Genomic DNA, 15301 nt, shown 5'->3' with positions numbered 1-15301 from the left:
GGTATGTGATTTGTTCTTGTTTTTTGTTGTTGTTTTTTTGTTATGCCGGTTGAAAGTGTCTTCATATCCTGATAGCAATCACGAAGTTAAGGTCTAAATGGATTTATATGTATATATACAGTATATGAAGGTGTAGGACCATAAAATGTTCATCCAGTCTTTGTATTCGGTCCGAATGCAATGCAATGATATGATGTCCTACATGCCCGTCAACGTATGTATTTCCATACTTCCGCGTACCTACTCAAGCAGACATCTCACATCATCAGTGTTTCACGTTATGCGAAGTAAAGCCCTATTCAGATGGAACTAGTTTTCTAAACGACAATTTATTATCACTTGACGTCTCTGATTTCATGAACCAATTTGGACGGGACTTCTCTGTGTTTTTTACAGGTGTGAGTGTGTGTTTTTCTAGAAGTGGGCGTTACAGAACGTCATGTGCAGACCTTGCTAGACAAGCATCTTACTCTTACTTGACCTTTTTTTTTTTTTTGCAATTTGGATAATATTATAATTTCATCAGATACCATCCATATTGAAATTAAATGAAAGCATGCTGAAGACTGGTGTCCAAACGGTAGCTCAGGTCAGGTCAAAAAGCACACGAGGAGGAAGCATTAGGATAATACAATAGAAATAACAATCAGCAATAACATTCAAGACATTCGGATTCAGACTGGACTGGCATTACCTGAGGTAATTTTTCCAGACCATTTTACAAAAGGTAAAAGTCACCGTAATCTTAACTGGCATTGTCCGTAATGATTGCTAAGATGGCACATTCAGACAGGACAAAATTCACAGAGAAGCTCTCGTAATAATAACTTTACCCCACCTCTCCATGTAAAACTAATCCTGTCCGAATAGCTTTAGTCACCGAGCACTGAAAAAGCCTGATCCAAAACAACGATTTATGCTGCCCTCCTGCCATAACCACTATAATCTGGAAAGATAGAAACCTGTGACGTTGTACTCAAAGCATTTAGTGACTCTAATTTATGCATTTTAATGGCAACACTATTGACACCTAAATGAATCTGTAGTAGTCAGGTGGTACAGCTCAGTGCTCTTTAAGTTGTCTTTTTTCATTGTTATTCTAATGTTATGTGCTTTGAGACATGAGGTAATTTAACACCGTCTCTCGTCTCGTGACGCTTTTGTTTGCTCCCTGCTCAATGTGTTCATGTGTTTTGAAGAAGGCCTGGCTTTGGAGATGTTTTGAAGGGAGGGTGAGATCTTTTGCTGTCAAAGCTAACTTGCTATCGCTAAAGTTTAACATTAGCATATTAGCTAACATGAACTAACAAAGCATTTATTAATCTTTGTTAATGCTATATAATTGTTCATTGTTTGTTCATGCTAGTTCACGGTGCATTAACTAAAGTAAACAAATACAACTTTGGCTTTTAATGTGATTAGCTAAAGTTAACAGATAAAACCTTATTCTAAAGTGTTACCGATTAATTATATTCAGGTTATATATATTCAGTTTAAGACTAAAATCTCCCACTGTCTCCATTAATAAAATGTTCACCATTCAGAATGCAGTAAAAGCAATGATGACATCATTTGCATATTGAATTGTGATAGGACATATCCTTCTTGCTAATTTTTTTTTACCCTTTTTGGCCTTAATATAACACTTTATATTTACCCTGTACATACATACTATATGCTGATTATTGTGTGCTCAGTCAAAAAACATGTTACATTATTAATAGAACATATTTTCACTATTCAAGTCAACAAATTTTTCATTAGTTTAAGTCGATACATATTTAATCATCAAAATGTATGTCGTCACACCTCAGATTTGAAAAAGACTCAAGAAACAGCCGTGTAAAGCTGTGGAAAAAATGGGAGAGTAAAGGGTGGAAAGAGGTGAGTCAATAACAAACACAGACCTACAGCAAACTTATTATGATGAAATTTCTCAACAAATAAAGGCTGATCTAATCTAATCTAATACAGACAAATGAATATTAAAATATGAGCAGAGAAAACAAACAACAGAGTTGGAGCCACCCATGTATTTTAGAAAGATACTGTAACTCTATGACAACAAACTCACAAAAATCTTTTAACAGACTAACAACTATTAATAAATCAAATACATTATGATAATTATTATTCTTCGAAATATCAAAAAATCAGAATTATAAATTGGCAGAGATATTTGTCTATATGAAAAATTAGGAAGGTCTAAAATATTTGAATTACATTTACAAGCACTAAAATCTCTGAACAAATGACACACACAGAATAGTTAGTTAGTTAATTTTCAGTCTACATTTTCTTCTGTGTATCAGAATAATTTGCATTTATGATCAGACGTACCGCTGCATCAGTGTCCTTTTTGCACTAATTTATTTCAATTGAAGAAGACACGTGAAATATGTGATTCATGTTTAGAGCACTAGAGTATAAGAAATGTGTCCATTAAAAAACGGTCTGAATCCATACTGTGATATCTGTGTTGCGAGTTAGGCTATATTAAACTCATCATAGCATTCCATGCAGAAACCGTTCTCATGTGCGTGTTAAATATTGTTAGCCATATTTTCCATATGTTGGCAGTCAAACTGCAGCTCTGACCGCATCATGAGAAAAATGCAAACAACACTTTTGTTCAACTGTATATTTACAGTATCCATACAGTATACTCTACTTTGTATACTTAATATACAGGCAGGTGACATTTGATTTCTCCACTGTAAGGCAACCTTATGCTTAATACAGTGCAGTGATTGGATTAAAATAGTTCATTCTTATGAATAATGCAGAGAAATGCTCAAAAACTGATCCAGCCCCTCACCACTTCGAATGAATGTATATATACACGTAATAGCCACTTTTTCCCTCAATAATAAACATAATGAGTGCTATTGATTTTTTCATTGATGTGCATCCTGTACAAAAAAAATAGGGTTTTGGGGTTTCATGACCATTTCACAGTACCTTAGCATGTGCAGGCCCTTTCTCATTCAGCAGCTTGTATTGAGGTTGAATCCTGTTGAAACGGGCTAACTCATTCACCAAACACATGGGAGTTTTCTCTTTAGGGTTTGCCATGTTTTCTTGAGGAGGGCCTGTCAGAAAGAATGAACAAATGCATGTCAAGTTTTTCCACAGTATTTTACAAGTATTTGACAGCCATGTATAGACCATTTTAACGGCTATTTGTACATGTAAGGAAGTGACGTGTTTGGCCCTCAGACGTTTACGGTTAGTTAGCGCGCACATTCGAAAACAACGGCGGGAGGCGCTTATTTACCGCAATTGTGTGATAATTTTCTTATTCATGCGAATAAAACATGTCAAAATTAAAATTAGTAGCATATTGTTCAGTGGTTGTATGTTCTCTCAGATCCGGAACTATTATGCTCTCGGAAATCAAAGCGTTTAGATTTTCGAAAACCGCACCTGGATTGCAGCAGTGAAGTGAGAAGAATGGATACTAAGCAAATAGCAATATATAGTGTACCGTTACACATTTCGATTCTGGTTGGTAAAATACTTATTTTATTTAATTGGATTATTTGTATTTCTCGACTTTAACTGTTTAAGTGTGATGCAGCATAATTTAAACCAGCACAGTGGGTCTGACCGTAATTGTTTACATATTATGCACCTATCATTTTGATGCATATGTAGTGAAAAAAGGCCTAGTTTTTATCTCCTTTTTTTATTTTTTATTTCATTATTAGTTTTAAAGTCATGTCTTTCTTTCTTCAGTCGAAAAGAATTGAAGGGTTTTGAGGAAAACATTCCAGGATTTTTTTTTTGTATATATAAAATACATCTTGCACTAGCTGTGATGCGCCATATTCACATTGAAAGGTCACATAGATAAGTATTACCTGGCGACATCTAGTCATTTGTAATAATTGCAGAGGTTGTCTGCGATCTTAATCCCGCGCGATTCGGCCATGTCTAATTTGTAAATAAAAAATTCCCCCGCAAATGACCTACCATATTTCGCCGAACACCAAGGTCCTGTGATAATATTAGTCCCTTGTGAATCGGCATCTCTGTGATTTGGCGGGGGTCGTTTATAATTTTTTCAAGGTTTTTGTTTCCTGTGCACTTTTTTATACATCTTTCACAAAGAATAGGGGCTGCATTGGAGTGTTTTGATAGTATTTTGGCTATATATTTGGATAGCATTTATATTTTGGATAGCATATCGCTATACAGTTTGCAGAACGAGAAAGCTGAAAACCATCAGAAGAGCAAAAACAAAAGGAATGATTATGGAGATGAATGACATGTATTACAGCATGTGGTGAGGACAATTCTTCCATTTATTATATATGATACAGCTAGACATAATAACAACAAGACATTTCCAAGCAATAGCCTAATGACATCATCCAGGAGATAAGTCAGTAAATTTGTGTAAAATCACAGGCTTTGCTTATCCCATGCGAATGCGCCACACAAAATTTAGATGTGGGGTGGTAATTCCAAATTCACATGAGGTCCCCAGATAATACTAATGCCGTACAAATAGGGCTTAAGTCAATCGCCCTTTACAACAAAAAAAAAGGATAAAACAATGAATTCGGACACATTTTTGAAATTGGAGAAGGAAATGAGATGGAGTTTTTCACCCTACTCTATATTTTCCACCTATGTCAGGTTACCGCCTGACCTTTACAATGTGAATATGTTATGCGTAAAGTCGTGGACGTGCAAGAAGAGCATTTGTGGTTAAAAAGTCTATATACATTTTTTTTTTTTATTGAAAATGATGGATTGTTTTGCTAGATAAGATGTGAGAGCTTTTAGAAGCTGCATTGAAACTGCAAATTTGGACCAATATACAGTATGAAGAAAAATCCTGGAATGTTTTCCTCAAAAATCTTAATTTATTTTCGACTGAAGAATTAAGAACATGAACATCTTGGATGACATGGAGGTGAGTAAATTATGAGTAAATTTTAATTATGAAGTGAACCTTCTAAAGGCCCCGATATTCTTCAAGCAGAATTGAAGAACGAACTGATATGACGTAATTTCAAACAACATCGAGGCCTTTAAAGGTACTTTGGCTAAACAGGCAAAATGCATCAGATTGGTTTGCACTCAGCATCCTGGTACCTGTTGGGCTGGATGGTACAGTGGAGTCCACAAAGCCAGAGGCAGGGCTGGGGCAGGTGGGCGTTGTGGCTGGCACTGTGCCATTGATGGTGGGCTGCAGACCCAGAGCTCCTGGGCTGGGCATGGCCACAGCGGGCACCACGGCGGTCAGGCCAGGTCCAGACAAGGGGGCTGAGGTCTGCACTTTCACTTGAGCCATGCTCTATCGCTGTTAAAACAACATGATTCAACATGAAACAATCTCAACATCAACTATGTCAACTGTAGTATTGTAGGTTGCAAGTCAAAAGCCCTTTATAGGACAGACGTGGTCAAGGCCATGAAATCATTTCAAACTGGATAAGCCAAGCACACTATTTTTTTAAAACAAACAAGGCTGTAACTTCTTTAACTTAAAGTTAACTCCGTGGCACGCTGTCAGATCAGTATTATGTCTAAGTAGATGTCAAACAAAGGGACAGTACAAACATTGGGGTCTATTCAAACTGAACAACTACTAAAATGGATACGATCATTGTAAAATATGACTATTTCAGTGTTATTGTTAACTAAAACTAAGACCACAACTATTAAAGTATCTTTGTCATTGAGAAAGCAGAAATTAAATATAAATATAACATGAACATTTTTTATAAATTAAAGCTAAACTGAAAAATGATTAAAGTAACATAAAATTACTAAGCCTTGTAGGGTTAAGTTCATCCAAAAATTCTGTCATTTATTACTCACCCTCATGTTGTTCCAAACCCGCAAGACTTTCGTTCATCTTCCGAACACAAATGAAGATCTTTTTGATGAAATCTGAGAGCTTTCTGTGCCTCCATTGACAGCTACGCAAATGACACTTTGACTCTTCAAAAAGTTCAAAAAGAGATCGTAAAACTAATCCATGTAAATAGAGCGGTTTAGTCCTAAATTCCATATAAATCGAGTGGTTTAGTCCTACTTTTTCTAAAGAGACACGATAGCTTTAAATTATGAACTAACTGAACTTTTATTCATAAACATTCGTCAACTCACTCATCAGATATGGTAAACGGAAGCGCAAGCAAATTCACTTGATGTGTGAGAACAAATGAGGTTCATTCTTGTGTTACGCAGAACATGTGAGCTTCAGCAAGAACCAATCAGGATTATTCTTGTGTTATGCCGCGAGGTTCAGCAAGAACCAATCAGGCACATTCTTGTGGTACGCAGTATGCAAGCTTCAGCGAGAAACTCTTAACCCTTTTCCACCAACAAGAACCAGGTGCTGGTTCAGACCTAGAGCTAGTGCTGGTTCGGAGTTGGTTCGACAATCGGGGTTGTTGCGTTACCATTTATGCTCATGGCTTTGCAAACCTACATCGGTATCCAAACACGGCAAATCCAGCACGTCTGTGCTGCTCGCCGAAACTTGCATTAACGGAGATTACAATCGATTTGCTATTAGCATGATTAGCTGCTATTTAAAAAATGGCAGTCACAAGTTTCTATTCGTCTTGTTGGTCACGGTAACCCCGCCCACAGCCGCTGACGTAAGTGGTTCTTACATCGAGACCAGCAATGATTTGGTGCTACTTAAGAACCACTCATACTGGTTCGGAGCTGGTGCTTTGGTGGTTGAAAAACAAAGAACCGATTTGAAACTAGTCTCTGGCTCCGAACCAGCACCAGCTCTGCCTTGGTGGAAAAGGGGTAAATGAGGATCATTCTTGTGTCACGCAGAACATGTGAGCTTCCGCAAGAACCAATGAGGTTCATTCTCATGTTACGCAGCACATGTGAGCTTCCTCAAGAACAAATAAGGCACATTCTTGTGTTACGCAGCACGTTTGAACTTCTGCAAGAGGTTTGTTCTCACACGTCAAACAGGTTGAAATCGAAACCAAAAACCGAAAAAGAGGAGACCAAGGCCGAAAACCAAAACACCGAAATAAATTATGCCAATTATTAGAACCATTGCATTTATATGGCTATGACTGCGCATAAATGCTACTAAAATCAAGGCATTGCAATTGCATAAATTAATATAATCGGCACGTACGCAGTAATTCGGCACGGGTACACACATCAGTTCAAACGCAGACCACCCTGCTTCCGTGGCGTAATCCAGACATTAACTTTTCTCCAAAACACGATGTACTGAGGCAGGAAGTGTGCAACTTGCTCGAGAAGAAAGCAATAGAATCAGTTCCCCCGTTTTACAGCCGCCACTTTGTAGTGCCGAAGAAAGGAGGTATTCGCCCCATACTGAATCTGAGACCTATCAACAGAGCGTGCCACAAGTGTGCCATCAGAATGTAAGTAAATCTGAAGTAAAGCCTGGTGCAAATTTGTCCTGGGGATTGGTTCAATTCAGAGGATTTAAAGGACACGTACTTTCATATCCAGATAGTAAAGAGTCTCAGGCGATTCCTGAGGTTCACGTTCGAGAATTCGGTGTACCAATACACAGTGGTTCTGTTTGGACTAGCCCTCAGGCCCCAACCTTTTTCAAAATGTGTGGACGCGATGCATTCACCCCTGAGGTCTAGCGGAATGCACGCGCAATTGAACTGTCTAGCCGACCGGCTGTTTTTCTCGCCCAATTGAAAGAGATTTGAGTCCCTTCGAGGCGTGGTATTCCGGCCACAAGTGCAATATGGTCACTCGTGGCTGCGTACGTGCTCTGGCTCTGTGGAAGAACCCGGAGCTTTTCAGATCGGGTGTCCCTCTGGGCATCGTGACACGGCGTGTGGAGGGCCTGACGGACACATCGACCACCAGATGAGGAGCGGTCTGCTTGGGCAAGCCTGCTTCGGGTCGGTGGTCAGAGAAGCAGGCAGAGTGGCATATAAATCGTTTGGAACTAAAGGCGGTCTCTCTAGCTCTTTAAGCCTTTCGGTCTCAGCTGGAGCAGCGGCATGTGTTGATTCAGACCTACAACACATCTGTGGTCTTGTACATAAAGCGCCAGGGAGGCGTACATTCCAGAGCCCTATTAAAGCAGGCAGAACCTCTTATGCTGTGGCGGACCGGTTTTTCCTCTCGGTGAATACGGCTCACATCCCCAGTGTTCTGAATCGCAGGGCGGACATGCTCTCGAGAAGCGGGGTTTCTCAAGGGTAATGGAGGCTTCACCCAGGTTCAGCTGATATGGAAGCGTTTCGGCAAAAGTGGAGGTCGACCTCTTCACAACGCATTGTCAGACGTTCTTCTCGCTGTCCGGTTATTCACGGGAGCAGGACATGCTGACCGCGTGATGGCCGAAAGTTTGCCTCTATGCTTTTCCTCCGGTGAAAATTCTGCCCATGATGTTGTGCAAAATCAGGGAGCAGAGGGTGGCAGTGACTCTGGTAGCCCCAAACTGGCCGAACCAACCATGATTTGCGGACTTGGTGGAGTTACTGACAGGGTGGCCATGGGAGATTGCGCTCAGGAAGGACCTGCTGTCTCAGGCGACCGGATCCATCTGGCATCCCAACCCCGGGCTGTGGAGCCTCCATGTGTGGCCGTTGCAGGGTCGCTGGATGTGCTGCACTCTCGAGCCTTGATCACTATCGCAGAAGCGCGAGCCCCGTCCACCAGGCGTCTGTATGCCCTGAAGTGGGGAGTTTTTTCAAAATGGAGTCAAGCAAAGGAGTTGTTATGTGTCAGATATTCTGCACTTCCTTCAGTACAGAATGGAAGAGGGGAGCCTTCCATCCACTCTGAAGGTGTATGTGGCCCCTATCGCCCAGTTTCATCCCCCTGTTGACGGGCAGTCTATCGGCAGACATGCATCGGTGATCGGGTTCCTCAAGGGGACCAGGAGGTTATGCCCCGCACGGCCAACTTCGGTGCCGCCGTGGGATTTGGCTTTGGTTTTGGAGGCTTTGTCACGACTGCCTTTCGAGCCCCTGACCGGGAAACTGTAATGTGACTCTCATGCCAAGGCTAGGTTATATCCAGATTGTTTAAGTGCAGATTGTTTCTCTGCCTGCCCTGTCTGCCGAGCCATCAACCTCTCAGGTTTAGGATGCTCAGAGTGCCGTTTGCTCGGTTAGAGCGCTACGGGAATACATTTTTCGCTCGGCCACTTTTTCGACAATTAGACCAGTTGTTTGTGTGTTTTGGTGGATGCAACAGAGGACAGGGGGGCCTCTAAGCAGAGGCTTGCTCACTGGATTGTGGACACTATTGTTTTGGCTTATGATTGCCTGTGGCAGGAATGCCCCCTTAACATCAAGGCCCATTCGACGAGGGCGATCGCCTCTTCATGGGCCTGGACTAAGGGTATGTCTATTCAGGATTTATGTCTTGCAGCTGGCTGGTCTTTTCAGAACACGTTTGCCAGATTTTACAAGTTGGATACCCTCGGTGGCCTATTTTGACCTATCAGAGCTTACTGGTTCGCTATTGGTCAACCTCAGATGCTTGCTCGCTGGGGAGACGGTCTCGGTATTGGGTTCTGTCATCAGTGGCGTATTATCCTGCTATGATTAGTATTATCCTGTATTAATCTTTAGCGTTTGTTCGATTCTAGGAAATTCACGCTGCATCTGCATTATTACTGCAACAGTAGCCTATAAGATTTCAGCAGAAGTGAAGAAGGGGAGGAGTTCCCATATACGACATCCGTAACATCTCGTTCCTTGCCTTTCAGGGAACCCTGGGAAGGGAAGGCTACAAAAGTAACCGGAGACGTTATACATGATTATTTTTGTATTGGTGGTGGTATACTAAAAAATAAACATTGTCAATTTGTCACGTTTATCTTTATCTTCTCACCGATTCCTGATGGTTAAAGGACAGTTACTTGAGTCGTCCCCTGTCGTTTCAAAGAATAGTACAACAGCAAGGGCGTATAGATAAAGTATAAACGCCTCGACCGTTTGGAGAGGTGCGTGCGCTGTCTGTGGAGACTCTCGCTGTGGAGGTAGGCGAAAGTATCTGGAGGAAGGCTTTCGTGTCCTCGCGGGCAAATACGTCCACACTGCAGACATGTTGCTTCAGACAAGCACGTGCAGGTTGCAGTTTCTCACAACATTTCAGCCATATTGTTTTTCGGTGATAAAATGTTCGGTGCCTGAATATTCGGTGCATCCCTAATTAGTTTTACAACCTCTTTATGAACGTTTTGAAGTGTCAAAGTGTCAGTTGTGTAGCTGTAAATAGAGAGACAGAAAGCTCTCGGATTTCAATTTCATCAAAAAGATCTTTTGTATTCAGCAGAAGAAATGCATAGGCCTACATGTTTGGAACAACTTGGAGCAAATTATTTTCATTTTTGGGTGACCTAACCCTTTAAACTAACATTAAAATGCTAACTGAAAATATAAAGCATAAGTAATAAATAAAAGCTAATTTAAAAAAATATTAATAAAAACTAATACCATATAAATAATACTAAAATAAAACTTCTGCATAAGAGAAATGTGCTGGATATACTACCAGCTCCAGAAACAATTATGAATGAAAATGCTAATAATGAAAATGAAAAAAAAAAAGTTAATAAATTAATGAAAAGACCAAATTCTAGGCATTTTAAATGTGTCATAGGAAAACATATTTTTACTAAATAAATGTCAGTGACTTCCACAATAATCTTTACTGGTGTTTTTATCACTTCTTTAAAAAGGGAAATCACCCTTTAAAAAGCCCTGTATATTTCCATAATGTACTATACATTTTAACACTACAAATCAAATGCTACTGCATGACATCCATCCTTTAACAAGCAAACCTAGTGTGACAAATGACGGACTGGAAGCAAGTCAGCATCAAGACAGTGGAGTGACATTTGACCACTAGGATCCATCCTGATCCTGGACATTATTAGGCAGAGAATCACAAGACAGCTTTCTTTGTAAACCTGACTCTCAAAAGTGAGGTCACTCTCTTCCCAGTTGTCTCTGACTATGCACTCACTGAGATTGTCATTTTCAAAGGTCTGTTATAATTAACAACACACGATGCTAGGATGTGTTATTCTTTCTTAAACAATAACATAAACAAGGCTAGGGCTGTCTCAAACCCTAATCTGGGTATTGAAAACACAACCTTCCTTTCCAGCACACAGGCCACCGGTCTGAACTCAGCTGGGAATGTGCAGACATCATGGCTGAACGACTAAATACCCCATCTCATCGATGCACGGTGCCTGAGCTGCCGCTAAACAACCAAACGACAGAGCGCAGTTTCAAGTGCAATTCTGAATTCACCGCTTCTTCAAATCATAACGCATTCAATAATAATAGTTTACCTTCGTCCAGGGCCAGACCCCAGTTACACCTCCAACATTGGCAAACACTAAAGAGAACTGATGGTACCAGGACCAAACCAACATATTAACTACACGTTTTTTTCCTAGAAATAGACAAATATGACGACGGCACAGCACTACTTTGTGATTTGTATGTGTTTAAGCTTATAATAAGCACAGTTTTGGTCAATTTTATATTTAGTTCTTTGAGGACAGCGAAAAGAGTGCACCCCTCCCTATCGCACAGATGGTACAGTCCGGCTTCCTGGTACCGACTAGGGATGAATTCATGCTCTGTACATTTAAATACCACACTACATGACTTTTTAAATCGTGTTTAAAAGAGTGTGTGTGTGTGTGTGTGTGTGTGTGTGTGAGAGAGAGAGAGAGAGAGAGAGAGAGAGAGAGAGAGAGAGAGAGAGAGAGAGAGAGAGAGTCTGTGCGCGCGTGTGTGTATTTGTGTTTGTTTGCTTGTTTTCAATTGATCAAAAGTAACAGTAAAAACATGTATAATGTTGATGATTTAAAAAAAGAAACAATTTAGTCACCTTTATTCATCAGCTGTTTTCTTTATGGCTACATTTTTGGTCCCCCAAAACAGCCTATGAATCATACTAATTTTTAAAAAAATAATAATTATTATTATATTATTATTATATAGCCTAATTATATATTAATAGTCATTATATATTTACATTTAATAATTTAACATAGGCTTTTATCCAAAACGACTTACAAATGAAGAGAGTAATAAAAAGCAGTTAAATCAACAATAGGCCAACAATATGCAAATGTCATCACCAGTCTCAGCTAAACCAGCACAACACACGTAGCAAGGATTTTTTTAAAAATATAGAATAATAAGTGGTAGTATTATTGAGTCAAATGTTGGCAAAAGAGATGTGTCTTTAGCAGAATCTTGAAGATGGCTCAAGTCTCAGTAGGTCATTCCACCAGCTTGGAAGAGTGCAGGTACAGGTCTGTGAAAGAGATTTTGTGCCTCTTTGGGATGGGTTCCAGAACGCAAGCTTCTGGATGGCACGTTGGTCTGAATAATGAGTTAAGATACAGGGGTGCAGAGCCAGTGGTTGTTCTGTTCTGCAAACATAGGCTACCTAATTTGATGCGAATGGCAATTGCAACGCAATTTTACGAGGAGAGGTGTGATGTGGATTCTGTGATGCAGCATTCTGGATCAGTTTCAGAGGTTTGACAGTTGATGCTGGAATTAGGACAGCTAAGAGAGCATTCACAATAGTCCAGTCTGGATAGAACAAGAGCTTGGACATGGAGTAGCATGCTCCGAATAGGAAGGGCCTGCCTGATCCTTCTAAAGTTGTGAAAGGCAAATATGCAGGACGGGGCAGTTCTAGCAATGTGATTTATCGTCAGTCACAACTCCAAGGTTCCTGACTGAGATGGAGTTATGGTTGACGAACCCAGCTAAAATTGTAATGTTGTGATGAAGTGCTGGATTGGATACATACACTTGCAAGTACATATAATATATAGTATATATATATATATATATATATATATATATATATATATATATATAAATACACACAAGTTCAAATTAAGTTCATTGAAATGGAAAAATTGAGTTAATACAATGAAGGAGATTGATTTAAGAATCAGAAACTCAAAACAGTTATATGAACTACATAAATTATTTAAGTTGATTTGACAAAAGAAAACATGTTGTGGTTACAAATCATGAAAATATAAGTACAGTAATTTCACCGTAAGAAAAAAATTTTAAGTTCATCGAAATGGAAAAAGTGAGTTAATACAATGAAGGAGATTGATTTAATCATCAGAAACTCAAATTTATATGTTATCTAAACTAAATAAATTATTTAAGTTGATTTGACAAAAGAAAAAATGGCGTGATTACTAATCATGAAAAGATTTTTATACAGTGTACGAGCTTGATAAAAATGTTAATTTTAGAAGAAAAATTCAAATGGCACTTGAAGGCTTTTGCATCTGAAAAAAAAATATTTACTGCACTATTATTTTTACTAATATTTTGACTAAAAAAATATGTTCAAAAGATTCATTGTCACAACATTTTTTCTTTTGTCAAATCAACTTAAATAATTTTTTTTTAGTTTAGATAACCTATTATTTTAAGTTCCTAATGATTAAATTATCCTCCTTCATTGTATTAACTCACTTTTTTGCAGTTCAATCAACTTAAAGTTTTAAGGCAACCAGGTTACTTAATTTTTTAAGTTAAACCAACAATATTTTTTACAGTCTGTGGTTATGCAGAGTAAATGATAAAGACTCACTCAAAACCTGTATTTTTATTTTTAAATTAAAAGGGACAACTTACATAATTTGTACATACAAAAAAAAAGAATAAGAAAAACAATAACTCCTATTACATCCTATAACTTGCGACCCAAAATTTAATTAGAACCCTTTTTTAACAAAACAAAAAAAAAAAGTTTCGACTTAACCGTGTACATTTATTGGCATCCTTTCAAATGTTGACAGGTGTCCAATATAATTCTCAACCACCAATCACACATTCAAGTTTAGCCCTATTGTTACACATTTTCTTTCAGTAGTAAGGACAATTACATGTGTTAACACAAAATAAAGTATCCTGATATTGTGTGCAGAGGGAAGAATCATGGCCATCTCCATTTTTTTTCTACTCCAACACATTCACTTGGAAGTATCACCGACAATGGGAAAGAAGACAAGCCAACCAGGTTTCGATATTCAAGTATTTCTGAATACATCATGGCTAAAAAATACATCTTTGGAGTGTATGAAGTTATTCAATAGTGTAAAATAAAACCTTAACATCAAACATATATAACTTGGGGACAGAAGATTTTCTTTATTATTAATTATTATTATTCCAGATGACAAATGTCAAACTACTGATAATCTTTTGACCCTATAACACTAATCTTTGCGGGAAAATTGCAGGATCCAAACATTATCAAATATGTGCTCTGCATTTATATGATTTGTCTATCTACATGTAGACCATGCTGCCAGTTTAGTTAATATCACTTTTAAGAGTAATATTATGCATACATTTTTATTAAACTATGTAACAGTCCTTTAAGGGAAAATATAAGCGAATGGAAAATATTTCGGAATATTTGTGATTTTTCTTGAAAAAAAAAAGACCTGAGCCAGACAAGTATGACCAGGATAATAAGGATAACCACAATAACTTCCAAACCATCTGAGGTTACAGAAAATAAAGTACCCAGAATTAAATAAGACATACACTCCCAAACATACTGCCATTCGTCAACTCTTTTTCATTACTTGCACAAAAAAAGTAAAAGCATGTGGAAGAAAACTTTAAAGATGGAATAGTTTAAAGAGATTTGAGCTTACATCTCAATACAAAACATTTTATACAAATAAGAAAACCGAACGTTCTTGCCAACATTCAATATATTGGGTTACCTAGCTTAGCTTTAATGCCAAAACTACACAGAACACTGGTTCCATCCCATATGACTTGGTAGAGGTAAATATGAGTTATGGATGGTCAGGATTGATTCTAACGCTCATGCAGACCAAATATAATTCCAACAACCATAAGTGATAATGAAACCGCCATATGCAGTGATGTCAGAACTGGAGATAATTAAACTATTTACAGTGGAGCATCCAAATTCTCCCTGCTGGAATGGCTCGCCATCAATAGAACTGCAGAACAATAAACGGTCCTTTTCTTAGATTGTTTCACAGTGCACATTATTTCCGTAGGAATAAAAGGAAAAAGAAAATCAAAGGGACATTACAATCTTATCCAGATTTGTTTTGGATTTCTACAATGATTTGGATTTCTCATTATTGGCCCTGCTATGCAGCCATTCTTGTTATTGCACGTGACACATGGACCTTAAAATATACCAATGATGAATCAGAACAGGAACATGTGTGATCCAAGACGACAACAATAATCTCACTATGAAAAGAATTCACTCTTCCTGGATAAATTTAAAG

The 15301-nt window shown here is 38.5% G+C and overlaps 1 protein-coding gene across 2 annotated transcripts in view; it reads right to left on the bottom strand.

The window, feature by feature from the left end:
- stau2 (staufen double-stranded RNA binding protein 2) overlaps positions 1-11451 on the bottom strand; it is a 174880-nt gene extending 163429 nt beyond the window's left edge. For both annotated transcript variants that reach the window (XM_089125989.1, XM_089125988.1), the window contains exons 1-3: positions 11312-11451; positions 5107-5314; positions 2962-3092 (exon numbers count right to left, since the gene is read on the bottom strand). In XM_089125989.1, the coding sequence (XP_088982115.1) occupies positions 2962-3092; positions 5107-5305 (330 nt within the window). In that variant the 5' untranslated portion in view covers positions 5306-5314; positions 11312-11451. The remainder of the gene's footprint in view (positions 1-2961; positions 3093-5106; positions 5315-11311) is intronic.
- Positions 11452-15301: the final 3850 nt, after the last annotated feature.

The sequence above is a fragment of the Pimephales promelas genome, chromosome 22 (genome assembly GCF_988280905.1).
Source record: "Pimephales promelas chromosome 22, fPimPro1.hap1.1, whole genome shotgun sequence".
In the NCBI taxonomy this organism is placed as follows: Eukaryota; Metazoa; Chordata; class Actinopteri; order Cypriniformes; family Leuciscidae; genus Pimephales; species Pimephales promelas.
The sequence above is the reverse complement of the archived record's forward strand: the minus strand, read 5'-3'. Positions and strand labels throughout refer to the sequence as shown.